Source organism: Podarcis filfolensis (genome assembly GCF_964270895.1).
Source record: "Podarcis filfolensis genome assembly, chromosome: 6".
Taxonomy (NCBI): Eukaryota; Metazoa; Chordata; class Lepidosauria; order Squamata; family Lacertidae; genus Podarcis; species Podarcis filfolensis.
Genome location: NC_139609.1, coordinates 91,670,467 through 91,696,860, shown reverse-complemented (window position 1 = coordinate 91,696,860; position 26,394 = coordinate 91,670,467). Strand labels below are relative to the sequence as shown.

At 45.1% G+C, this 26,394-nt stretch overlaps 1 protein-coding gene across 2 annotated transcripts in view; it reads left to right on the top strand.

Moving 5' to 3' along the window:
- Positions 1–26,394, top strand: part of CHRNA4 (cholinergic receptor nicotinic alpha 4 subunit) — an 81,166-nt gene that overhangs the window by 26,289 nt on the left and 28,483 nt on the right. For both annotated transcript variants that reach the window (XM_083618674.1, XM_083618673.1), the window contains exons 3-4: positions 4,948–4,992; positions 6,915–7,024. In XM_083618674.1, the coding sequence (XP_083474800.1) occupies positions 4,948–4,992; positions 6,915–7,024 (155 nt within the window). The remainder of the gene's footprint in view (positions 1–4,947; positions 4,993–6,914; positions 7,025–26,394) is intronic.

Here is a 26,394-nt window from a genome sequence, read left to right as displayed (position 1 = left end):
GTGGAACGTTCTCAAGTTGTTCTTTCAATGGTCAAATATTCTCCAAAGTTTGGACATCTATATTGGACCCCCCCTAATGCAATTTAATTATTAATCTGATACATTGCAGGATCTGATGGTTGCCAAGCCATAGTTAGTGGATGGCAATATGGAGTGATAGATTAGACCACTGTAAATATATTAAAATGTTAACAGGTTTGATATAACATTTATGAAAGTATATAATTGGAAATTAGGATAGCTGAGAGGGAAAACAAGGGGTTTGGAGAAATGAAATAAGATACAAGATATCAGGGGAGAGAAAATTGGAATCCAGGGGTGGGGGGAAACCTATATTGTATTTTTGGGAAAGTATTCAATTTTAAAATATTGTGATTATAAAATTTGAAAATAAAATATTTAAAAAATATGGAGTGATAGATTATGGTGATTTTCAAACTTTCTGTTTTGTTTATTTACAATTAGTATTTGGCGCCCTATGTAATTCTGTATCTAAAGCCTGCCAACATCAAACAAAATCAAGAGGTGCTAACTCATCTAATGTACACGGATTTCACATTTTTTGGAACATTTTTCCACCTTCGCCGCATCAAGCAGTTGGTCCCTTACCTTTCCCGCCCTGACCTGGCCACAGTGATCCATGCGACGGTCATCTCCAGGCTTGACTACTGTAATTCGCTCTATGCGGGGCTGCCCTTGAAGCTGTCCCAGAAACTCCAGCGGGTGGAGAATGCTGCAGCGAGGCTCCTCACGGGGTCTCTGCCATGGGAGCATAGTCACCCAGTGCTTTTCAAGCTGCACTGGCTCTCGGTGGAGTACAGGGTCAGATTTAAGGTGCTGCTTTTGACCTTTAAAGCCCTTCACGGCCTAGGACCCTCGTACCTATGGGACCGCCTCTCCCGGTATGCCCCACGGAGAGCCTCAAGGTCCATAAATAGCAACACCCTAGTGGTCCCGTGCCCTAAGGAAGTTAGATTGGCTTCAACCAGAGCCAGGGCCTTTTCAACTCTGGCTCCGGCTTGGTGGAACGCTCTGCCTCATGAGACCAGGGCCCTGCAGGATCTGATTTCTTTCCGCAGGGCCTGTAAGACAGAGTTGTTCCGCCTGGCCTTTGGCTTGGAGCCAATTTGATTCCCTCCCTCTCTTTCTTTTTTCCTTTCCTTCTCCTCCTGCGATGAGGCTACATTTTAATATTTTAATGTTTCAATATTTTAATGTTGTATTTTAATTTTGTTTTTAAGTTGTAATCATTCAACTTGTTTTTATTATTGCTTGTAAGCCGCTCTGAGCCCAGCCTTGGCTGAGGAGGGCGGAGTATAAATAAAAATTATTATTATTATTATTATTATTATTTCAAATGCTGAGTTACGTTTTTCACATCCAGATGCAAATTTCGGTTTTGCTTTTAAAATGGATAATGCAGAATGGCATCAGGAAAAAGAAACATTGCATTTTAAACATTTGTGAATATTTATTTCAGATCTAGTTCCCTGCTCCTCCCTCCCCCCCAACCTCCCCCCCCCAGCAGTCAGTGGAAATTGCTTGCAAAAATACCTACTAGAAGAAATGCCGCTGAATTTTCATGAGGTCTTTTTGTTTGTTTGTTTAAAAAATCAAACTGCTGAGGAAATGCAGCAAATGAAACTGAAAACTGGAAAAATGAGAAACTGAGAGAACATGTATTTTTGACAGATCCATATATCTCCATGCTCTGCTTTATCTAAACATTTTAATATGTGCATATCCTTTGGTTTATTTGACTCTATACTTTACACTGCGATGCGGGTGGCGCTGTGGATTAAACCACAGAGCCTAGGACTTGCCGCTCAGAAGGTCAGCAGTTCGAATCCCCACAACGGGGTGAGCTCCCGTTGCGCGGTCCCTGCTCCTGCCAACCTAGCAGTTCGAAAGCACGTCAAAGTGCAAGTAGATAAATAGGTAGCACTCCGGCGGGAAGGTAAACGGCGTTTCCGTGAGCTGCTCTGGTTCACCAGAAGCGGCTTAGTCATGCTGGCCACATGACCTGGAAGCTGTACGCCGGCTCCCTTGGCCAATAAAGCGAGATGAGCGCCGCAACCCCAGAGTTGGTCACGACTGGACCTAATGGTCAGGGGTCCCTTTACCTTTAGCTTTATACTTTACACTCTTTACACCTACCCCTTCCAATACTTTGAGAGACTCTATTTAAACAAACAAACAAACAAAAAAAGGAGCTGCCAATTTTTGTCCTCCAAATCCCTTTTTAAAATCATCAGATGAATAACTTTGGTCTGCCTCCACCCAAACCTCATCTCCTAATCATACCTGCAACCATCCCTTCCTGGCTGATTTTTTTTTTTTTTTTTTTTTAAAACCAAATCATCCTGATTTTGTATAGCTGATCTGGCCCCCTCCCAAAGTATCTTCCCCACTTAAAACAAATGGAAGGAAATGGGGAGGAGAGCATTGTCAGGAGACGAGCGAAATGCCAAGAGTAAAGAATTAATCTGCCTCTTTATAGGGAGTTAATGGACCATTTGGATACAGGATAAAGATCACACTATTCCAATACCAATCAAGACAAATTTATTGGGGTGAAAATAAAAGCACAGTATACTAGCTTAGCACCTTATGCAGCTATCCTGCCAGAGGGAAATAACAGGAAATGTTATTTCTTTGTTTTGAATGTGTACTTAAACGAATACAGGAGGTGGGGACCTGGACAGAAAGGTAGGAGCCTGCCTTATACGGAGCCAGACAATTGGTCCATCTGGCTCAGTACAGTGGTACCTTGGTTCCAAAACCAAAGCAGTCCAAAACCAAGGCACGCTTTCCCATAGAAAGTAATGCAAAATGGATTAATCCGTTCCAGACTTTCAAAAACAACCCCTAAAGCAGCAATTTAACATGAATTTTACTATCTAATGAGACCACTGATCCATAAAATGAAAGCAATAAACAATGTACTGCAGTCACACAATCAATCCATCAGTAGCTGAACTGGGTTCCACACACAGTAACAAAAAACAAAACAAAAAGAGCCGCAAAAAACGAAAACACAAAGTAAAGAGCAAAAACAGACAGACCTCAGCATAACACTCAAAATGGAAGTGTGGCACTCAAAATGGAAGTGTAACACTCAAAACGGAGCACGTTCAGCTTCCAAAAAAAGTTTGCAAACTGGAACACTTACTTCTGGGCTTGCAGTGTTTGAGTTCCAAGTTGTTTGAGTACCACTATATTGTCTCTTCTTCTTCTTCTTCTTCTTCTTCTTCTTCTTCTTCTTCTTCTTCTATCACTCGTAGCCGAGTAAGATTGTTTTCCATAAACACGGTCTTAACAGTGAGTCCTTAAGTGACTGTGGAGGCCAATTCTGGATCCACACATCCTTCCACAGTGGGGACATTGCTTTCTGGGCAGGAGTTGATCATGGTAAGGGTTTGCCAACCATGCCTTCCTCTTATCACATTTCTCCCTTGTGTCCTGATTTCGAGTGTCTTCAAAGCCCATGATACCTTTGGTAAAGACTGTTCTCCAACTGGAGCGCTCATAGGCCAGTGTTTCCCAGTTGTCACTGTTCATACTACATTTTTTTTAGATTTGCTTTGAGAGAGTCTTTAAATCTCTTTTGTTGACCACCAGCATTACGCTTTCCACTTTTCAGTTCGGGATAGTGTAGTTGCTTTAGAAGACGATAATCAGGCATCTCATCAACATGACCAGTCCAACAAAGTTGATGTTGACTTACTTACTTCTGGGTTTGAAGTGTTTGGGTACCAAGTTGTTTGAGTACCAAGGTACCACTGTATTGTCTACACTGATTGGCAGTGACTCTCTAGGGCAGTGGTTCTCAACCTGTGGGTCCCCAGATGTTGTTCCACAGGGCGGGTGCCACTACTGAGAAGGCCCTTTGCCTGGTTCCCTGTAACTTGGTTTCTCGCAGTGAGGGAACCGCCAGAAGGCCCTCGGCGCTGGATCTCAGTGTCCGGGTAGAATGATGGGGGTGGAGACGCTCCTTCAGATATACTGGACCAAGGCCATTTAGGGCTTTAAAGGTCAGCACCAACACTTTGAATTGTGCTCGGAATATAATAAAATATAATAGTACTGGATGGATGCCAGGCTAAAGTGCTGCCCTCCTGGAGCCTTCAGTGGCTAATAGAATCATAACCCCAATAACGCAAGCTGTTAGAGAAACTGCATGAGATCAGGCCACTGGTGGAGGAAGGGGGGTGCGGTGGGTGCGGCATGCCCCAGGTGTCATCCCTGAGGGGGGGTTACATTACTGCACCATCCCCTGGGATGCTCGCCGCTCAGCTCAGGTGGCTAGCGCCGCCCCCAGGTGCACAGACTCTGGATCAGGCTGTTGGGCTTGCTTGCTGAGCAGCAGAGAAGCAGATACATTCTGTTTTACATGAAGCTAAGATGTTTGGAAACATCTCATTCTTTTAGGTAAAGGTAAAGGGACCCCCAACCATTAGGTTCAGTCGTGGCCGACTCTGGCATTGTGGCGCTCATCTGGCTTTATTGGCCGAGGGAGCCGGCGTACAGCTTCTGGGTCATATGGCCAGCATGACTAAGCCACTTCTGGCAAACCAGAGCAGTGCACGTAAACGCCGTTTACCTTCCCGCCAGAGAGGTACCTATTTATCTACTTGCACTTTGACGTGCTTTCGAACTGCTAGGTTGGCAGGAGCAGGGACAGAACAACGGGAGCTCACCCCATCACAGGGATTCGAACTGCCGACCTTCTGATCGGCAAGTCCTAGGCTCTGTGGTTTAACCCACAGCGCCACCCTTCTCATTTTTTAAACTGATGCTTAAATACATTTATTACTGCGATTACTGGTGACTTGCAAAAAAAAAAGTGGACGGCAGCAATGAAAGCTGCTATTTCAAGAGCTGTTTGTGGACAGTGGCTGTTCTTCTTGAAACTCAGACTTACTCCATCTTTCTCCCCCTCTCCAGGATGAAAAAAACCAAATGATGACCACGAACGTGTGGGTGAAACAAGTGAGTCAACCAAGATGTTTTATCCCATATTTCTCAGTCCTCCCTCCCTTACATAGTACAAATGTCTCACTTTTTGTCTGTTGAGAAAATAGAGGGTGTAATCCAGTGGGACATTTTCAAGGGCGAATGCGAATGCAGTTGCACAGCCCCATTTCAGTGGTGCTCAGGACCTCAGCACTGGAATGTGTTCAGATATTTGTCTTCAACTGGCCAACAGATGTGTTTCTTCAATTAAAAATACAATGTGGAATTAAGAGGGGAAACGAGGCAACCCAAAATGGAAGGGAACGTTGCACCATTGATGAAAGAGCAAAGATTTCATTTCTAGCTACCAGCTGACATATTTCAGGTGCAAAGTCTGTACAAGGGTGACAATGCAATGCAGCTCTCCCAAGCAAGCATTGCGTACAAAAATGCATATGCTAGGGTGCACAAAAATATTAGTGAAAATATATGCACTCAGTGCACTTACTTTCTTATTTCAGTAGGCTAATAATAATAATAATAATAATAATAATAATAATAATAATAATTTTATTATTTATGCCCAGCCCATCTGGCTGTTTCCCCCGTCACTCTGGGTGGCTTACAGCAGATCTCAAAATATAATTAAAAACATCAAATGTTAAAAACATCCCAGTACAGGGCTTCCTTCAGATGTCTTTTAAAAGTCACATGATTCTTTATCTCCTTGACATCTGAAGGAAGGGCATTTTAGAGGGAGGGCGCCATTACCAAGAAGGCCCTCTGCCTGGTACCCTGTAACTTTGCTTCTCGCAATAAGGGAACCAGCAGAAGACCATCAGAGCTGGACATCATTGTCTGAGCAGAATGATGGGGATGAGGATGCTCCTTCAGGTATACTGGGCAAAGGCCGCTTATTGTTTTATGCTCTACCTGGTTTATTTTTCATGCGCTTTCCTTAGAAATGCTCATGATTATATATATGCCTTGAATGAATAAACATAACATACAAAATACATTAGGGGAAATTGCTTTTGCAAAAAAAAAAAAAAAGGTGAAATAGGCAAAAATGCATACAAATGTGTACATCGGGTAGAATTCCTGCCGGAAAATGCTGGTGAGTTTTCAGGAGGACCTTTTTAAAAAAGAAATTGCAAACTGATCTGGAAATGTGGAGAATTAAACGTGAGATTGGAGAAATGAGAAGCCAAGCAAAAAGAGAATTTGGCATGCTCACACAAGCCCTAGTTAACACCCACCTTGACTCTAAAAAGGGGCCTTGCTGACCTTGAAATCTTGCACCCCCTTTCCCCAGCCCTTTCCTCCTGCTGTTTGCCCCATGTTTGATGGCCACTGTACAGCAATGCCAGAGCAGTAAGGTAAAAGTAAAGGACACCTGGACAGTTAAGTCCAGTCAAAGGTTTCTATGGGGTTGCAGCGCTCAGGCACAAAGGGACACTGTGACGGAAACCAGAATTCACGGAAATGCCATTTACCTTCCCGCCGCAGTGGTGCCTGTTTATCTACTTGCACTGGCGTGCTTTCAAACTGCTAGATTGGCAGGAGCTGGGACGGAGCAATGGGAGCTCACCCCATCGCAGGGATTCGAACCGCTGACCTTCCGATTGGCAAGCCCAAGAGGCTCAATGGTTTAGACCACAGAGGCTGGCACTGTTTGTTCAAGGCGGGTTTCATTTGATGTCTCTCAGAGCCCTGCCTTTCACACAGAATGGGTTTTGTCTCCCTGGGAAATGGGGCTGGAACAGAGCTGGCTACAGCTGGGATCCTGTTACACAAATTAGCATGCAGTGTTTCATACCCACGCTTAATACTGCAAATTGCAGGACGGTAATTCATTTTCTCAAGATGCTAATTAGTTTCATTTTCACTTTTTAGTCCAATTAACTATGCTGATTTTTTAATATATATATATAAAACACTTTTGTTTGGGTTTGCAGGAGTGGCACGATTATAAGCTACGCTGGGATCCCGAGGACTACGAAAACGTGACTTCTATACGAATTCCCTCTGAGCTCATTTGGAGGCCGGACATTGTTCTCTACAACAAGTAAGGTGCCATTCTGCACAAATTTGCTTTGGAAAAGTGGCTTTAAAAGCTTTCCAGAAACCCAAAGTCTCATCAGAAGCATCTTGGGGTGTTTTTTTTGACGAGAGAAGGGTTGATCAATGAGTTAAAAGCAGCTCATCTGTGAGGCCATCTTCCCTCAGAAGGGCCTGTTGGATATAGTCTGGTTGGGCTCTCGGACAGAGGTGCTGGCTTGGGAACATTGGGGAATGTTCAGCATTGGGGCCTGCCTGTGACATCATGTTTACGATGCGCAGCATTGGGAGGCGGCCGAGATTCGAGTCCAGTGCACTGAGCCTGTTAGTGGACCGAGGAAGCCTCTTGTCTGTAAACTCTAGCTAAACTATAAGTCCCATGTTCCCAATTCCCTACAATGTTGTTTAAATCTGAGGAAATGGAGGTGGTGATATGGATGTGTGTGTGGTGGGGAGTAATAGATTTAGATGTAGTGGAGACTGCATAAGGCCGCCCCCTTCCCGTCAGAGTTGCCGTGAGATGTAAGGTTTAACAAACTAAAAAAAAGCTGCATTCCCCCACTTTTTGTTCATAGATCACCTGCCTCTTAAAAGTACAAAAACCACTATAACCAATGCATAAATATTAAATCCCAAATATCTGTTCAAAAACAGCCACTTTAGAATTAAAGCATGCCAAAACGAGAACAAATCATTCCTTTTTAAGTCGGCCGTCTCTTGCTAAAGATTTACTTCTGATAGCCTCTGCAGGGTCTGTGTAATTAATAATCCATGAGTACATGAGAATACCTTATGCTAAATGAAACAGCAGCATTTTAATATTATATGATTTGTTTCCTGGATCAGAGCCAAAGAAAGGGAAGTACTTGTTTCTGTAATCTTTGCACGTATCGAACTATTGCATTTCAATGTCATGGAACCTCAGTCTAAACAGAAGTTGGGACCAGAGGATTTGTTTCGGATTCCGGTCAGTGTGGAATCAGTAGCTCAGTATAGCAGAACAAATGTGTATTTGGATACTATGAATCTGGGCCAAAACATTGCAGGCAAAATGCATAGCAGACTTGAGCTTAATGTAACTAACCTTGCAGTCCTATGCATCAGGGGCTGGGAACTTGAGGCCAAATCTGGGTCTATCTGACCACTGGGATGCTCCTCAGGCCACACCCCCTCCTTAGCCACACCTCTTATTGGCCCTCTTTCATGCCCTCCTTGAGAGTTTTTGGCTGGCTGGATAGTGTCCGCCAACAATCATCATGATTCTAGCTTGCCTGGATGGAGGATAGAGAGTGGCGTTCGCATGTCGAAACTAGACTTCTGTACAAAGGTAAAATGTAGATTGTTTTGCTCTGCAAAAAAGGAGCAAATTTCCTGGATGCCTAAGATCCAGGTTGGGGGCAAGTACTCTTGGGTGAGAGAACATAGACTGTAAGTCCCTTAAAATATCCCCTTCTAAGTTCCTTTCAGGGGACACAGGTGGCGCTGTGGGTTAAACCACAGAGCCTAGGACTTGTCAATCAGACAATTGGTGGTTCGAATCCCCACAACGGGTGAGCTCCCGTTGCTCAGTCCCTGCTCCTGCCAACCTAGCAGTTCGAAAGCACGTCAAAGTGCAAGTAGATAAATAGGTACTTCGAGTCTTTGGTAGATGAAGGGAACGCAGTGGATGTAGCCTACCTTGATTTCAGCAAGGCATTTGACAAGGTGCCCCATGATATTCTTGTAAAGAAGCTGGTAAAATGCGGTCTTGACTATGCTACCACTCAGTGGATTTGTAACTGGCTGACTGACCGAACCCAAAGGGTGCTCATCAATGGTTCCTCTTCATCCTGGAGAAGAGTGACTAGTGGGGTGCCACAGGGTTCTGTCTTGGGCCCGGTCTTATTCAACATCTTTATCAACGACTTGGATGATGGACTCAAGGGCATCCTGATCAAATTTGCAGATGACACCAAACTGGGAGGGGTGGCTAACACCCCAGAGGACAGGATCACACTTCAAAACGACCTTGACAGATTAGAGAACTGGGCCAAAACAAACAAGATGAATTTTAACAGGGAGAAATGTAAAGTATTGCACCTGGGCAAAAAAAATGAGAGGCACAAATACAAGATGGGTGACACCTGGCTTGAGAGCAGTACATGTGAAAAGGATCTAGGAGTCTTGGTGGACCACAAACTTGACATGAGCCAACAGTGTGACGCGGCAGCTAAAAAAGCCAATGCAATTCTGGGCTGCATCAATAGGAGTATAGCATCTAGATCAAGGGAAGTAATAGTGCCACTGTATTCTGCTCTGGTCAGACCTCACCTGGAGTACTGTGTCCAGTTCTGGGCACCACAGTTCAAGAAGGACACTGACAAACTGGAACGTGTCCAGAGGAGGGCAACCAAAATGGTCAAAGGCCTGGAAACGATGCCTTATGAGGAACGGCTAAAGGAGCTGGGCATGTTTAGCCTGGAGAAGAGGAGGTTAAGGGGTGATATGATAGCCATGTTCAAATATATAAAAGGATGTCACATAGAGGAGGGAGAAAGGTTGTTTTCTGCTGCTCCAGAGAAGCGGACACGGAGCAATGGATCCAAACTACAAGAAAGAAGATTCCACCTAAACATTAGGAAGAACTTCCTGACAGTAAGAGCTGTTCGACAGTGGAATTTGCTGCCAAGGAGTGTGGTGGAGTCTCCTTCTTTGGAGGTCTTTAAGCAGAGGCTTGACAACCATATGTCAGGAGTGCTCTGATGGTGTTTCCTGCTTGGCAGGGGGTTGGACTCGATGGCCCTTGTGGTCTCTTCCAACTCTATGATTCTATGATTCTATGATTCTATGATTCTTCTCTTCTCATGAGGTGGCCAAAGTTGTTTAGTCATTTAGTCTAAACTTTAGTCTTAAGGATGTTGGTTATATAAGGCTGGTTACCCCACAGTCAGTTTGGAAAATATATTTAAAAATTTTAAAATTCGCTGTAGGGAACCAGTGAATGCCTATCACTTTATGGGAGATATAGGCATAATCCACAAAGAATTTCAAAAGGAACACAGAAGCACATTATACCTAAATGAATCTTGAGGAAGGGAAAATATAAGGAGGAGTTCATGTGGCGCAGTGGGGGGAGGATTATGATGAAATGATTACATGGGGAAATAAAGTGTAAAGTCTTCTATTAAAGCATCAGTTAAAGTAGCTATTACATGCAATGATTAAAGCATGCAAGATTAAAATTGACTGCAATTTAACCATAGCTAAACCTCCCATTGGTCCACCTAAACTCCACTAACCTTATAGTTAAAGGCTTACTCCATTACTAGCAGTATAGTATTTTGACCTCAAAAAGTTAAGGAAACATGACTTGTAGGTTTCTATTCCAAACAGGAGAGAGGTTCAGGTGAATTCAGGTGAAGGTTAGTAGAAATGAACTTGCTGGTGGGTTCTCCCCACCCCCTTTCCTCATAACTAAATTTTTGGTTCTGTATTGGGAAATGACAGGTCATGGGGCAGAAAGTTCATCATACCTCTGGTCTTGACTGTCCTGAAGTACCACGTCTTTGTCTTGGGCTGGCTGTCATGTTCCTAGGATCTCACTAGGGCCCCCTCTGACCAAGAGTCCCTAAAAGTATCCAACTTCATATCTTCTTCACATTGTGGTCCATTGGGGCATGAGGTAGCCTGGGCCAAGTCACCATGGAGACAGCTTATCCATCTCCCCTCCTCCTGCCGTTTCAAAATCCAGTGGTCCAGGCTGAGAAAAATCTCTGCCTTCCTTTGCAACAGGAAGCGGACTGTTCCTGAGCCACCGTTGTCAACCCAACAATAGTTTCCATCCCATAGTTTTGTAGGGTCTGCTGTCAGTCCCCTGGAACCCCCTCCAAAATAAAGGCAGAGCTAAAGCAGGCTCTGAGTGTTTTGCTCCTGTGTGCTTTCACACAGAAACGTCCGCAGTGCTTTCAGCTTTGTTATGTACATTTGTTTTGTAGTTTTATTTTAAATGGTTAGCTACCTTGGCTACAATCTCTGTGGAAAGGCGAGAGATCATTGCAAATGCAAAATCTGCCCTCCTTTCTGATTGCTGTTCATGGGATGATGCGTGGAAAACCATTGCAAAACCTTGTGTTTGAGCTGGTCTCATAATATCCACAGCTTAGTTGGAAAGGAAGGTGTTCTCTTTGTTTGCACATTTGATATTTCAGCTTTCCTTCTTAAATGGATATTTTTGTACGTGGTTTGATGTGGGCTGCCTGCTCTAAGATCCAGGGTGAAGCACATCAGAAATGTCAAGGGCAAGCTATGGGAGGCCTGTGAACAGTTTCCTGACTTTTAAAACTGAAATGCATCTGTGGGGAATAAGTAGAGATGGGGGGGGGGCTGAAAATGTGTGCGGAGCAGCAGTAAGGGTGCTTAATTACTGCTGTGCCCAAACCTCTAATTTCTCAAACGTTTCCTTTCTCCTACGAAAGAGGCTTCCATTCTTCTGCCTCTTTCTGGGGGCATGTTAGAATTTCACTGGCTGTGTGGTCTTGAGCTCATCTTATCATTGCAAGGTGATGGTTGTGGTTGGTATTTGTGTGTTTTCTTTCCGTTTAACTTCCCCCCAGTTCTTTGCAGCCTCCCCAGCTGCTTGAGATTCCTGATCTGGAAAATGCCCCACAGAAAGAATCACCCCACAATATCTTCACCTCTGGGTTTTAATTGAGACACTAGAAGCCAAGGAGTCTCGCTAGTGCAGGCATAGGCAAACTCGGCCCTCCAGATGTTTTGAGACTACAGTTCCCATCATCCCTGACCACTGGTCCTGTTAGCTAGGGATGATGGGAGTTGTAGTCCCAAAACATCTGGAGGGCTGAGTTTGCCTATGCTGCACTAGTGAGTGCCTGAGATTGGTGTGGCTGCTTCTTTTGTTTTTAAGGAAAGTCCTCCCTTTTGCCTTAAAATCAAGCCTCCTACACAGGGTGTTTTTTAAAACAACAACAATAGCAAAACAGCAGCATCTACTTTAAAAACAACAACAACCAACAGCAGTTGGACACACAATAGGCAGCCCTCAGACCTTCCCATGCTTACAGGAAAGCCCAGCTGAGGGTGTCACAGGGTTTTCAAGAAACGTGAGCAGCCAGGAAGGCTGCAGAGTGTGGACTACTGAAGGGATTATTTGTAGAATGAAACAAAGGTCACAACTAACAACCCACTGGCCACATTGAAACTACCCTGAGACCTGCGGGTATAGGGCAGAATAATAATAATAATAATAATAATAATAATAATAATAATAATAATAATAATAATCTTTTTTAAAAAAAAAAACCTTAAAAAGCAGAGACCTTGCCGACAAAGGTCCATATAGTTGAAGCTTTGGTTTTCCCAGTAGTGATGTATGGAAGTGAGAGCTGGACCATAAAGAAGGCTGATTTCCGAATAATTGATGCTTTTGAATTATGGTGCTGGAGGAGACTCTTGAGAGTCCCATGGACTGCAAGAAGATCAAACACATCCATTCTGAAGGAAATCAGCCCTGAGTGCTCACTGGAAGGACAGATCCTGAAGCTGAGGCTCCAATACTTTGGCCACCTCATGAGAAGAGAAGACTCCCTGGAAAAGACCCTGATGTTGGGAAAGATGGAGGGCACAAGGAGAAGGGGACGACAAAGGACAAAATGGTTGGACAATGTTCTCGAAGCTACCAGCATGAGTTTGACCAAACTGTGGGAGACAGTGGAAGACAGGAGTGCCTGGTGTGCTCTGGTCCATGGGGTCACGAAGAGTCGGACATGACTAAACGACTAAACAACAACAACAACAACAACAACAACAACAACAACAACAACAAATAATAATAATAACAATAATAATAATAATAATAATAATAATAATAATAATAATAATAGAAAGTAGAGTAAGAACCAATGGAGGCTGACCTATAAGGGCAAACAGGGTACTGTGCCACCCACTTTAGTCTGCTCTTAGCTGACCCCCACCTGCCTGGCATCTTATTTGCAACCAATCAGGGAGTTGCTCTGCCTGCTATAGACTCTGGCTCCACTTTCTACTTGTCTCCTTGCCTTCCATACTCTCCTTCCCAATGGCCACCAGCCACTACTGGTAAGCACTACAAAAGCCTTACATCCCACCCATGAGAACCAATTTTTTTCTTCTTCTTCCCTTTCAAATGCAATCTCTTTGCCCATAGATTGCTTACGTATGGTTGGCCGGCGGACGGAGTTGGGGGAAATGGAAGAAACAAATTCAAAAGAGTTTTATCTTATCACAACCATTCTCCCTCCCCTAACTTCTTTTCCACCTGTGCAGAAAGATACAGGATTCCTATGTATTTCCTCTTGTGAGGAAAAGGGTGGTTAAAGGAGGTCAGCTTCAGGTGGACAACTGCCCCACAGGGAACCCTTTCCGCTGCGGCTGTTCTGATGAAATTTGCATCCATGTGCACGAACGTCTCAGAAGTTTGGTAAAACCACAACCTGTCAGGAGCTGGAGTTAGGTGTAGGTCAGCAAGAAAACCATAAAGCACCTGATGTCCGTGAAGTTAACTTTTTTGTTCAAAGTAACAAAGCAGCTTGGTCCTAGTGGTCACAGCATCCCTTCCCAGTAGGTCTTGCCCCCAGTTGTGGGGAATGGAGGTCCTTGCCTTCCCACAGCTCTCTAAAGCTCTACGCCAGTTCCTTTCCCATCAGCCTAAGGTTCCTTCGTCTTGCCTCTCATTGCTCTGCCCTCTTAATTTCTCTGCATGTTCTTGGAGGACGGGGGATGGGGTGGAGCTGGTCTCAAGGGGGTGGGGAGACTCCCTAGATTCTTCAGCAGCCTGCCTCATCTCTCTCTCATTCATATATATATATATATATATATATATATATATATATATATATACATATATACAAATAATTTCCAAAAATCATATAACATACTTTCTTATCTTATACAGTATTTTGGACTTCCATCAACCGCATCTGAAGATCTTTCAGTCTTTATCACTTAATCTACATTTCTTAATTTCTCTATTACTTTTAATTGTCTTTAACTGATAACTCTTTTCATAAGCTTCTCTGCAATATTTCGCATAATCCTCCTTACAAAACTTCTTGCAGTCCTACTAGCGTAATCAGTTTATTAAAGCCAAAAAAGCCAATGCAATTCTGGGCTGCATCAATAGGAGTATAGCATCTAGATCAAGGGAAGTAATAGTGCCACTGTATTCTGCTCTGGTCAGACCTCACCTGGAGTACTGTGTCCAGTTCTGGGCACCACAGTTCAAGAAGGACACTGACAAACTGGAACGTGTCCAGAGGAGGGCAACCAAAATGGTCAAAGGCCTGGAAACGATGCCTTATGAGGAACGGCTAAGGGAGCTGGGCATGTTTAGCCTGGAGAAGAGGAGGTTAAGAGGTGATATGATAGCCATGTTCAAATATATAAAAGGATGTCACATAGAGGAGGGAGAAAGGTTGTTTTCTGCTGCTCCAGAGAAGCGGACACGGAGCAATGGTTCCAAACTACAAGAAAGAAGATTCCACCTAAACATTAGGAAGAACTTCCTGACAGTAAGAGCTGTTCGACAGTGGAATTTGCTGCCAAGGAGTGTGGTGGAGTCTCCTTCTTTGGAGATCTTTAAGCAGAGGCTTGACAACCATATGTCAGGAGTGCTCTGATGGTGTTTCCTGCTTGGCAGGGGGTTGGACTCGATGGCCCTTGTGGTCTCTTCCAACTCTATGATTCTATTCTATGATTCTATTACAGTCACTTTTCAGATAGTTCAAATATTTACTCCAGTCCTCTGAGAATCTCTGGTCCCGCAGGTTTCGGATCCTTCCTGTCATCTTATCTAATTCTGCATATTCCATTAATTTCATCTGCCATTTTTATTTCGTCGGAAATTTTTCTTGCTGCTGTTACTGCATATAAAAACAATTTACTATCCTGTTTTTCAATATCTTCCTCTACAATGCCAAGTAAAAATGCTTCTGGTTTTTTTTATAAATGTATATTTCAACATCTTTTTCATCTCATTATATATCATTTCCCAGAAGCTTTTCGCTTTCTTACATTCCCACCACATGTGATAAAAAGATCCTTCTTTTTCTTTACATTTCTAACATTTATTACTTATTTTATACATTTTAGCTAATTTCACTGGTGTAATATACCATCTATACATCATTTCCATCACATTTTCTTTTAACGCATTGCATGCTGTAAATTTTAATCCTTCCTGCCTCATCTCTGTCTCCTGACCCTGCTCATTCTCTCTTGCCTCTTAGTCTGGCTTGCTCTCTGCCACAGACTCTCCCAGCTCACTAGCCCTGTTACCTCTTCAGCTTCCAAGACCTCCTCCTCCCAGTCTGCTCCCTCTCCTTCCTCTGACCACTCATCATCGTCCCACCACCAATCCCCTGGCTCTGAGCTTTCTTCCCTGGGGGTTTCCTCAGGGATTCCCCAGCTGCTGCCTCCCACCACTCCTCTTTACCCAGTCACAACAGCAACAACAGGACCTTCTGGGTCACATCTAGTTTGGCCGTAACTATAAAGAAAACATAACAACACAACTTGAAGCCTTTCGTGTTTCTTTCGCCTGGGAGAAATAAAGACGAGGGGAAGTGAAACTGAGATTTGAGATTTGTATCTTCCAGGGACGCATCCCCATAGTTGTTCAGTTATCCTCTCATCTTGGCTCATTATTGTCAAAAGCTTCTACCGTCGTTCTCTAGAGGACCAAATTAAATCAGTAACTGGCGAAGCTTGTTCCAGGGAGTATATATACTTGTCAAGATTCATGAAGAATCTAAAGCCAAATTAATATCCTAAGGGGGAATTAGTATGCGGTAGGATTTCTCTTCGGCAAGCTCTGTTAGATTAGTTCGAAGGCTCAGTGAATAGCAGCACACACAAACCCTGCCCTAGACCTTGGCAAAGGCCTGTGCCAATGGAGGGCTATGCCATTGAGGCTTCCGTCATTGCATCTTTATTAGTGATCCATGCGACGGTCACCTCCAGGCTTGACTACCGTAATTCGCTCTCCGCGGAGCTGCCCTTGAAGCTGTCCCAGAAGCTCCAATGGGTGCAGAATGCTGCAGCGAGGCTCCTCACGGGGTCTCTGCCATGGGAGCATATTCACCCAGTGCTTTTCAAGCTGCACTGGCTCCCGGTGGAGTACAGGGTCAGATTTAAGGTGCTGCTTTTGACCTTTAAAGCCCTTCACGGCCTAGGACCCTCGGACCTACGGGACCGCCTCTCCCGGTATGCCCCACGGAGAGCCTCAAGGTCCATAAATAGCAACACCCTAGAGGTCCCGGGCCCTAAGGAAGTTAGATTAGCCTCAACCAGAGCCAGGGCCTTTTCAACACTGGCTCCGGCCTGGTGGAACGCTCTGCCTCATGAGACCAGGGCCCTGCAGGATCTGATTTCTTTCCGCAGGGCCTGTAAGATGGAGTTGTTCCGCCTGGCCTTTGGCTTGAAGCCAATTTGATTCCCTCCCCCTCTTTCTTTTTTCTTTTTTCTTTCTCCTCCTGTGATGAGGCTGCATTTTAATATTTTAATGTTTCAATATTTTAATGTTGTATTTTAATCTTGTTTTTAAGTTGTATTCATTCAACTTGTTTTTATTATTGCTTGTTAGCTGCCCTGAACCCGGTCTTGGCTGGGGAGGGTGCGGTATAAATTATTATTATTATTATTATTATTATTATTATTATTACCGGTAATTTCTTTATACCCTGCCTTTCTCTCAGAACCAGAACTCAAGGCAGCTGAGAGAAATTAAAACAAAAAGAGATGAAACACACATAGCTGAAACCATATCAAACATCATGGTCAAAAAGTAATTGAACTATGAAAAAGAAAAGCCATCTCAATTAAAATGCAGATGGCGAATGGGGTGGGGGTGGGGACAAATAGTACAACACACCATTAAGAGCCTTTTCCTTAAAAGCAGTCAATTCCCAAAAGTCTGCTGGAATAAAGCAGTCTTCAGCTTTATTCCAGAAGGAGAACAAGGTCTTTCCGAAGGTTTTCCCAAACTTGGGTCTCCAGTTGTTTTTGGACTACAATTCCCATCACTGGTCCTACTAGCTAGGGAATGATGGGAGTTGTAGTCCAATAACAGCCGGAGACCCTATACAGCAGGGGTCGGCAAAGTTTTTGTGGCTTGAGCTGGTTAACGGTCCCACAGGGGCCCTTGTGGGCCAGAGTGCGTGCTCACGCATGTGCAAACGCTATTTCCAGTACTCCTTCTGGTGCAGAGGAGGCGTGCGCAGCTTCCCATTGGCTGCAGGAGCTTCCTGCAGCCAATGGGAAGCTGGCCAGCGTCGCAGAAGGCAGTCCCTGCTCAGCTCCACGCCTGTTTAGCGTGGCGCACAGGAGCCAACCGAGCATCAAGTGCCTGTCAAATGTCCCATTTTTTCCTCTTTCCCTTCCTTCTCTTTGCGTGGCGAGTTCCCGCCTCCCCCCAGTGGAAATTAAGACACATGACACAGATATTTTAGGTTAATGGGCTAAAATTGGCCACAACTTTATTGGTTACAGGTAATGAGCGGTATTGGCTTAGGCATTGGTCCTAACGACTATCTGGCTTCAGCCTGTCTGCTTGAAGACAGGGAAGGGTTAACCACCAGTAGGGGGAGTCCTGCTGATGCACATCAACTAGGAACTCCCCCGGGGTCACCGCTTAGGGGCGTGCCATTGGCCCTCACCTCCTTAGGCTTCGGACAGGGCCACGCCCCCCGGAATCCTTTACCGGACTACCCTTCAATATGTGGGGGAGGTGATGGCGCTTCCTCCCCCCTTCCATTTACATAACAATACCAATACCAATGCCTAACCGCCAATACCAAGGAAGTTGTGATGATTTGCTACGAAGTAGGCGAAAAACCAAGTGGCTGGTGCCAATTTGCCAAGTGGAAAAAATTCCTACCAGGCCCCTTAATGGCAACCAGCCAAGGTCCATAGCAAGGTGAAAGATGAAAATCTTAAAGGGTGGGAGGGTGGGAAACTGGAGCAGCTGAAAGCAGAAAAGAGGGAGATCCCCGGCCGCCCCTGCATTAAATGGAGCAAGCCATGCCCCCAGGCCAGCTGATTGGCTGGCCAGGGGATGACGCGATTGGGGATTCCCTCAATCGCCCGGAGGCTGAGAGCCAGCCCCCGCGCGCATGGTGGAAGGGTGAAGCCCGCAACCCCACCTCCTTTCTACGTCGGAAGTGGCTTTCTCTTGCCCATTGCAGGCTTCCCGTGGGCATCTGGTTGGTCATTGGATGAGATGAGCTACTGGCATGGTCCAGCAGGGATGTTTTTTATTCTAGCAGCACAATGCATATTTACTGATCACTGTTAGAAGCTCATTCTGGGAAAAGGAATACACTTTTGGTCAATTCTTCCCATGGCCTCTCTTCCACCTGCTGGCCCTGCCCTGTGCCAACACGCTGATCTCAATTACGAAAAGGGCCGCCTTTGCCCTGTGCTCTCTTTGCCCCTTCCCTCTCTTCTCCCGCCAACTCTTTCTCCACCTAGAACACCCTCTGCCTCAGCTGAAATTGTTTGACGCTGTCAACAGGGAGGGAGCGTTTTTTGCTTTATGAAACAGCAGCCAAACCATTCCTTACAGACAACTGCAGCGTCAGCAAGCGAAAGTCATTGTGTTTTGGTTTATTAAGACAATTCCATTTGTAGGAACGGCTGGGGGACTTGGCAGGCATTTATACCGAGGTATTTACTGCAGATTAACAATGCTCTGCCAAGAAATCTCAGTGAAGCAGGACGTGGAGGAGGAACTGGTCCAAGGCAGGATCCACTTGGTGAAGAGCCATAGCTCAGTGGAAGATATCCCTGCATGCAGAAGGTCTTGAGTTCAGGTTCTGGCACCTTTAATTGGGTGGCTCCTTACATATAATCATTATCACATAAAAGAGGACACTGATCTGCATAACATTTGCACAGGCTTGTATAAATACACACTTAGAAACAAATGGTGCTGTTTCTAGAGCCAACAAAAACCTTTTGCAGGCTACCAGACCTGGAGTGTCATAGACTGTATCTCCCTAGAGTGGTGAGCTGGACAGCTGACTGGTTGGCTAGAAATCCCTCCTTTTATTCCTCTACCTTTGTGGCTTCTGCAAGGCTTGAAGGGCAGAGGTCTTGCAGGGAGCTTGCCTGAAGGATTGCCATGTAAACATGCAGGACTGAGCTAATAAACACAACCCATTACCTTTGTAGTGTGCTGGACTAAGACCTGGGAGTTGTTGTTGTTTAGTCGTTTAGTCATGTCCGACTCTTCGTGACCCCATGGACCAGAGCATGCCAGGCACTTCTGTCTTCCACTGCCTCCCGCAGTTTGGTCAAACTCATGCTGGTAGCTTCGAGAACACTATCCAACCATCTCGTCCTTTGTCGTCCCCTTCTCCTTGTGCCCTCCATCTTTCCCAACATCAGGGTCTTTTCCAGGGAGTCTTCTCTTCTCATGAGGTGGCCAAAGTATTGGAGCCTCAGCTTCATGATCTGTCCTTCCAGTGAGCACTCAGGGCTGATTTCCTTCAGAATGGATGTGTTTGATCTTCTTGCAGTCCATGGGACTCTCAAGAGTCTCCTCCAGCACCATAATTCGAAAGCATCAATTCTTCGGCGATCAGCCTTCTTTATGGTCCAGCTTTCACTTCCATACATCACTAAAGACCTGGGAGAGCAAGGTTCAAATCCCCACTCAGCCACAAAGCTCCCTGGGTGACCTTGGACCAGTCACCATCTCTCAAGCAATCCTCCCTCGCAGGGTTATTGTGAAGGTGAAATGGGGAGATGAAGAACCACCTACAGCACCTTGAGCTCCTTGGGACACACATTGAATAATAATTAGAGCCAATGCACTGAGCTTAATAGATTACTGGACAGACCAGAGGGATCAGGGTTCAAATTTGTTTGCTGCAGTGCAGTCCTGTAGAAGTCTGCTCAGAAAAGCAAGCCCAGCTGATTTTAATGGGAGTGGCTCCCAGGTGAGTGAATCAAGGATTGCAGATCACAAGTCTATTTCTTTGACTGTCATCTGACAATATAGTTTCATGGTACAATCCATGGGGAAGTTTTCCTGTTAAAATGCCTCGCAGGGTCCACACGAGGGCAGAAATATCAGTTCGCTAATGTGCTCTTCCTGCATGCATACAAACCAAAGCAGAACTAGGTTAGTCAAATACAGCTTCCCCCATCATCTAGCCCCTGGCTAAACATTAAAGAGGCACAACTGTTAACATTAGAATTGCAATATCCTCCAATTAAAGAAACCCTTTGTTCAGCAAATATTGGGTACGGAGGAAATTAGAGCTACACATTAATGAGTTTAGTGGGGGGGGGAGCATTCCCAACTTAAAGCTGAGGAACAAATTTGAGGCCACTCTCAAGGGGACCCAAAAACTCCAAGGCTGAGATAATACAACAATGCAAAGAGTCTGCTCTTGCAATAGCTATAGATCCAGCAAGAGCACTTTCCCCTCTCAAGGGTGCCATACAGCCTGTCACTCTCATGAGGTGCAGAAGCACCCATGAGCATAAAGGATGGCAACATGGGATGATTGAAATCTGGTGGAACATGGCAGTGTATAGATAAAAAAGCCACAGTTCTATAACATCACAGATAATGCAATGTAATGGGAACATTAGAAAGCAGGGCATAAGGACCAGGAAAGATGTTGGCATCTGTCTGTCCCAAAGACAAGGGAGTGCACAGATCCTTCAAGTGTCCCTATTTTCTAGGGACAGTCCCGGATTTACAGGAGCCACCCCAGTTTTTGATTTGATCCTGGAATTCCCCACTTTTTCTTAAAGGTAATGGGACCCCTGGCCATTAGGTCCAGTTGTGACCGACTCTGGGGTTGCGGTGCTCATCTTGCTTTATTGGCCGAGGGAGCTGGCATTTGTCTGCATGTGGCCAGCATGACTAAGCCACTTCTGGTGAACCAGAGCAGCGCACGGAAACACCGTTTACCTTCCTGACGGAGCGGTACCTATTTATCTACTTGCACTTTGACGTGCTTCTGAACTGCTAGGTTGGCAGAAGCTGGGACCGAATGACGGAACTCACCCCGTCGCGGGGATTCGAACTGCCAACCTTCTGATTGGCAAGTCCTAGGCTCTGTGGTTTAACCCACAGTGCCACCCGTGTTCCTTAGGGTGTCCCTATTTTCATCGGAGTATTGCTGGAGGGTATGGAGTTACCTGACCCTTGAGCCAAGGAGATAATTAACTCTACAACCTTTAGAAGACATCTGAAGGCAGCCCTGTATAGCAAGGGTCGGCAACCTAAGGCTGTCCTATTTTTTTAAGTGCTGTGCTTAATTGCACACACACAAGGATATGAAGAGAAATGAACATACTGAGGGATCGCGCACTGGCATGGAAATGTGGAGAATTGAACTTAAGAATGGAAAAAGGGGAACCCGGGAGAAACTGAAAATGATGGATTCACCCATCTGTACTGAGGCAGGATTTGAATCTGGGTCTTCCTAGTCCAACCACAGGCCCACACTTGCTTTTTTCTTCCTTCATCTTACAGTGTGACTGGTTGCCTGTCAAACACCTCATTTTCCCCTCTCCCCCTTCCTTCTCTTTCGCTTGTGCATTCTGTCTTGCTGGTACAAACCATGGAGGTGCAGAGGGTTGTTTTCCACTCCTGGTGGAAATCCAGAAGCACACTGGAGATGGCTTTTGACAACACCACCTCTAATGCTGGCTTCTGTGTACTGGTCTGATATTAATAGCAGAAAAAGACAGCTGGGGAGCATGCAAGGGAGGCAATGACCTGCTTTAGGAATTCCTTTATCCTCCTGTGGTGAGACACTAGGAAGCAATTATGTAAAGTTCTCCAGAACAGTCGTTTTTCATTTGGATCATGAAAAGTGAAAGCTCCCTTCATCCCCCTGTTTCTCCTCTCCCACTCCTGCTCACATTGTGCTCTTCACAGTTCCATGCTTTCCCCACATGTAAAAAAATTAAATTAGATTAAAGCAAGGAAATCCACAAACCTTGTAATAATGGCTTCCAGTATTAGAAAATTGGAGCAACGCGGTTTGCCGCAGCTGCCACTTCCTTCCATTCATTTGCTCCCCTCCACCTCCATCTCCTCCCTGAACCTCTGACCATGGAAAATATGATCACAGAATCATAAAGCTGGGGTGACCTCAAAGGTCATCGAGTCCAACCCCATGTTGACGTGGCAGGGATGTTTCCAGCAGCTAATTCTGTCCCATTTCAGTCTCGCGGGCAAATGATAGGTCTGTTTCATCCTATTGTATGCCATTTCATCCTGTGCGCCATCCCATTGCATGTCATTTCATTGTTCACATTGTGTGTGTGCTTTTTATATAAGCCACACACTTCTTACATAAATGCACCCTTTGCTTATGCAAAATACCCATTTTTTGGTGCATGCTTTTTGCGCATGGAAAATGCACACCAAATCTTGAGAAAGATGTAATCCATCCGGGAGTTGCATTCAGTTCTACAAGTGAGTTTGGGAGCACTCCAGCAGCATAGCTGTCAAAGTTTCCCTTTTTAAAAGAGAAATTCCCTTATTCCGAATAGGATTCCTCGCAAGAAAAGGGTAAAAGTTGACAACTATGTGCAGCAGGTCTTTTGTAAAAAGCAGGCTGACTGTATCCCTCACCCCTGCTGCAAATGCAGGAAATCTAGCAGTACAATGTTTAGACGTTTTAATTCCTTCTCTCCTTATTTCTGTATGCTGCGGGTTGAACCTGGTGTCTCCTGCAAATTCCTTTATGAGATACCTGGTCCACCCTTTTCAGACGAGTGTGTGGATGGGGAATTAGATAGCCACCAAACTTTGTACTTCTTAGAATCATAGAACTGTAGAACTGGAAGGTACCACGAGGGTCATTTAGTCCAATCCCCTGAAATACAGGAATCTTTTGCCCAACATGAATATTTATACCACACTTAAGAGTAGAGGAAAACACCCTAGGACGAGGTGGGAGGAACTCAAGAAATTTAAAGCTGTAGCAAACTGAGCATCTGAATTGAATAAAGGGATTAGATTCAGGTAGGGATGTTAATGTTGTTTGATGACTGGATTTCCTGCTGATCAACTCCCGTTCGGACACCAATGTCCACACTGTGGAAGGATGTGTGAATCCAGAATTGGCCTCCACAGTCATTTACGGACTCATTGTTAAAACCGTGTTTATGGTTTCAGCTATGAGTGATCGCCAAAGAAGAAGGAGAAGGGATGTTAAGGTTGTTTGATGACTGGATTTCCTGCTCAAATCCACAGTGGAACAGGGGAAGGTAGCAGAACAGAACTGAAAGTGTGGAAAGAACTCCCCCCCCCCCCGCACACTTTTGCAGAAGCAATAGCTCTCACCAGAAAGCAAAGGCCTGCAGAAAAGAGAGATTCTGCCTTCAACTTGAAATAAATTATTAAATCTGCTCCACATAGAAGCCTCGCGTTTTTCAGCCATCATCTCCCCAGACAGAACTCATCAAGGGGAAACCATGTTACATTTGTGAAAAGTACAGATTCCCGCCTCCCCGCCCTCCCTTCCAACTCTGCCAGGTTGCTTCAATGCACAGATGTAATGCGACAGCCACAACACGAGGATTAGATTGCTTTTACGTGGGGTGGGGTGGTTTCTCAGTACAGAGAAAATGAGGAGAGGCAGGGGGGGTGCAATCACACGAGAGGTGCAGCAGGAGAAGATGACGAGAATGGAATGTTTCTGAGAAACTGAGATGGGCCCTGATCCATGCTCGTTCTATTAGATGGTCTCCTTTCCTTCACCATAGGGGAGCAGTCAATTCTGATGACCAGATTAGAGGATCCATTTGCTACAGGCTGGCATCCGGAGGGTTAGCCCTTCCTGTAGGTAGAGTCATCATCATCACCATCATCATCATCATGTTGTTGGCATTTGTCTGTCTCAGGAGCCAGCAGAGCGGTGCACCTTGGGGGCTAAATCACGCTTTGTGCATGCGCAGAAGCGCCGAATCGCAACCCCCCGTGTGCACAGACACGGGTTGCGAATGCTGCGGGTTGCAAATGTGCATCCCACATGGATTACGTTCGCAACCCGAGCGTCCACTGTAGACAAATTCATGGAGGATGAGACTATCAGTGGCTAGCAGTCATGATGGCTATGCTCTGCCTCCAGTTTCACAGGCAGTATGCTGGTGCGTACCACTTGCTGGGAATCTCAAATGGGGAGAGTGATGTTGACCTCAGGTCCAGCTTTCAAGCTTCCCAAGGGCATCTGGTTGGCCACTATGGAGACAGGATACTGGGCGAGATGATGATTTGGCCTGGTCCAGCAGGGATGTTCTCAAAGTTCTACAGTGGTACCTCGGGTTACATACGCTTCAGGTTACAGACTCTACTAACCCAGAAATAGCACCTTGGGTTAAGAACTTTGCTTCAGGATGAGAACAGAAATCGTGCTCCCGCAGCGCGGCGGCAGCAGAAGGCCCCATTAGCTAAAGTGGTGCTTCAGGTTAAGAACAGTTTCAGGTTAAGAACGGACCTCCGGAATGAATTAAGTTCTTAACTCGAGGTACCACTGTATGCTTTTTCCAGGTGGGGGGTGGTATCAGGGATGCATCACATTATTTCTCTGGGTATCTGAAGGCAGAACGGAGAACTTGGCAGAAATGGAGGATCAGGTTTCTCCAAATGTAACGTGCAATGGTTTTGTGCTAAGTTATATGCACAAAAGGGACACAGGTGGCGCTGTGGGTTAAACCACAGAGCCTAGGACTTGCCGATCAGAAGGTTGGCGGTTCGAATTCCCGCGACGGGGTGAGTTCCGTCATTCGGTCCCTGCTCCTGCCAACCTAGTAGTCGAAAGGACCTCAAAGTGCAAGTAGATAAATAGGTACCGCTCCAGCGGGAAGGTAAACGCCATTTCCGTGCACTGCTCTGGTTCGCCAGAAGTGGCTTAGTCATGCTGGCCACATGACCTGGAAGCTGTACGCCGCCCCCCTTGGCCAATAAAGTGAGATGAACGCCGCAACCCCAGAGTCGGCCACGACTGGACCTAATGGTCAGGGGTCTCTTTTCCTTTACCTTACATGCACAAAAGTTCAACGAGTTAGATGAAAATAGGCACACGGTCAACTAAGAAGGGAATGGTTGTTGGGACTTTGCAGCTGGGCTTGGGTTTGGCTGTTATAATTATGAACGGGAAGTGGTATTTTTTTTCCAGACAAGAGACCAGACAGACATTTCATTTACTTGGAAGCAGACTGAATAATTAACTTGCACAGCATGCAGACATAATGTGCGACATTGAGAGGTGATTAAGATTCCATCGCAATCTTTCGATCAATAAGACATCATTTGACATGCACAAATTTTGCTCCCCAACCCCGCAATTCCTGTGGGGACCCTGATGCTAGTATAGCATGGTGGCAGCTGAGAGGATGGACTCTGAATCAGTAAATCCCCATTTACATCTCACCCTTTCCATTAAACCCCAAGCTGGCATCAGGGCAGACACTATAGCTGAGTCTCTGACCTCTCCCTTGTATAATGTGCTGGTCATCATATTGACTTTCCTTACTGGGCAGTTGGGGGAATTGTTGAGATAATGTATGTTTGGTAGTACATGTATGTTTTGAAAACTGTGAAATGCTTTGTGCAGTTATTATTATTATTATTATTATTATTATTATTATTATTATTAGCAGTAGTAGTAATCATTACTACTGCTACTATTTGCTGTTTATGTCTGGTTCACACAACCAGTCATCATAAGATGTATTTTGGGCAGAGGGCGATGTAGCTTTGTGAACACATCAAGCCACCCTACATCATGCAGTTGCTATTTAACAGATTCTGGAAATCTATATTTTAACAAAATGTTATCCAGGATTCTGTGCCTGAGGATCTAACAAGTTTACAGTTGCCATGTGTCCTCTTTTTCCAGGACACATCCTCTTTCTCAGGGGTAATTTTTTTGTCCGGGTGGATTTTTATAATTTGCCAAAATGTCTCTGGCTATAATTTCCGGATGACACATAGATATAACTGGTGGCTGAACACCCTCTCTCTTCTCCTGCCCCACTCATCAATGTATCACAGCTTCTATAGCCTACATACAGTAGGGATATTTCAAATGAGAGTCATCATAGCGTCTTTCTTTTTGCTCTTCAAAATATGGCAACCCTAGAGGTTAGCATTGCAGAAGACACTTACCTCTTCTGTGGCTCCCTTTGCACCGAGTCCACCTAAATAAGTCTAAGCTGAATGGAAGTGCCTTTCCAGGGTTTCAGGCAGCAATCTCTCTCTATCCTACCTGGAAATGTCAGGGATTGCACATGAGACCTTTTGCGTGCGAAGCAAGTGCTCTGCTTCTGAGCTAACACAAATGCATGAGAAGGCCTTCTACTGATTAT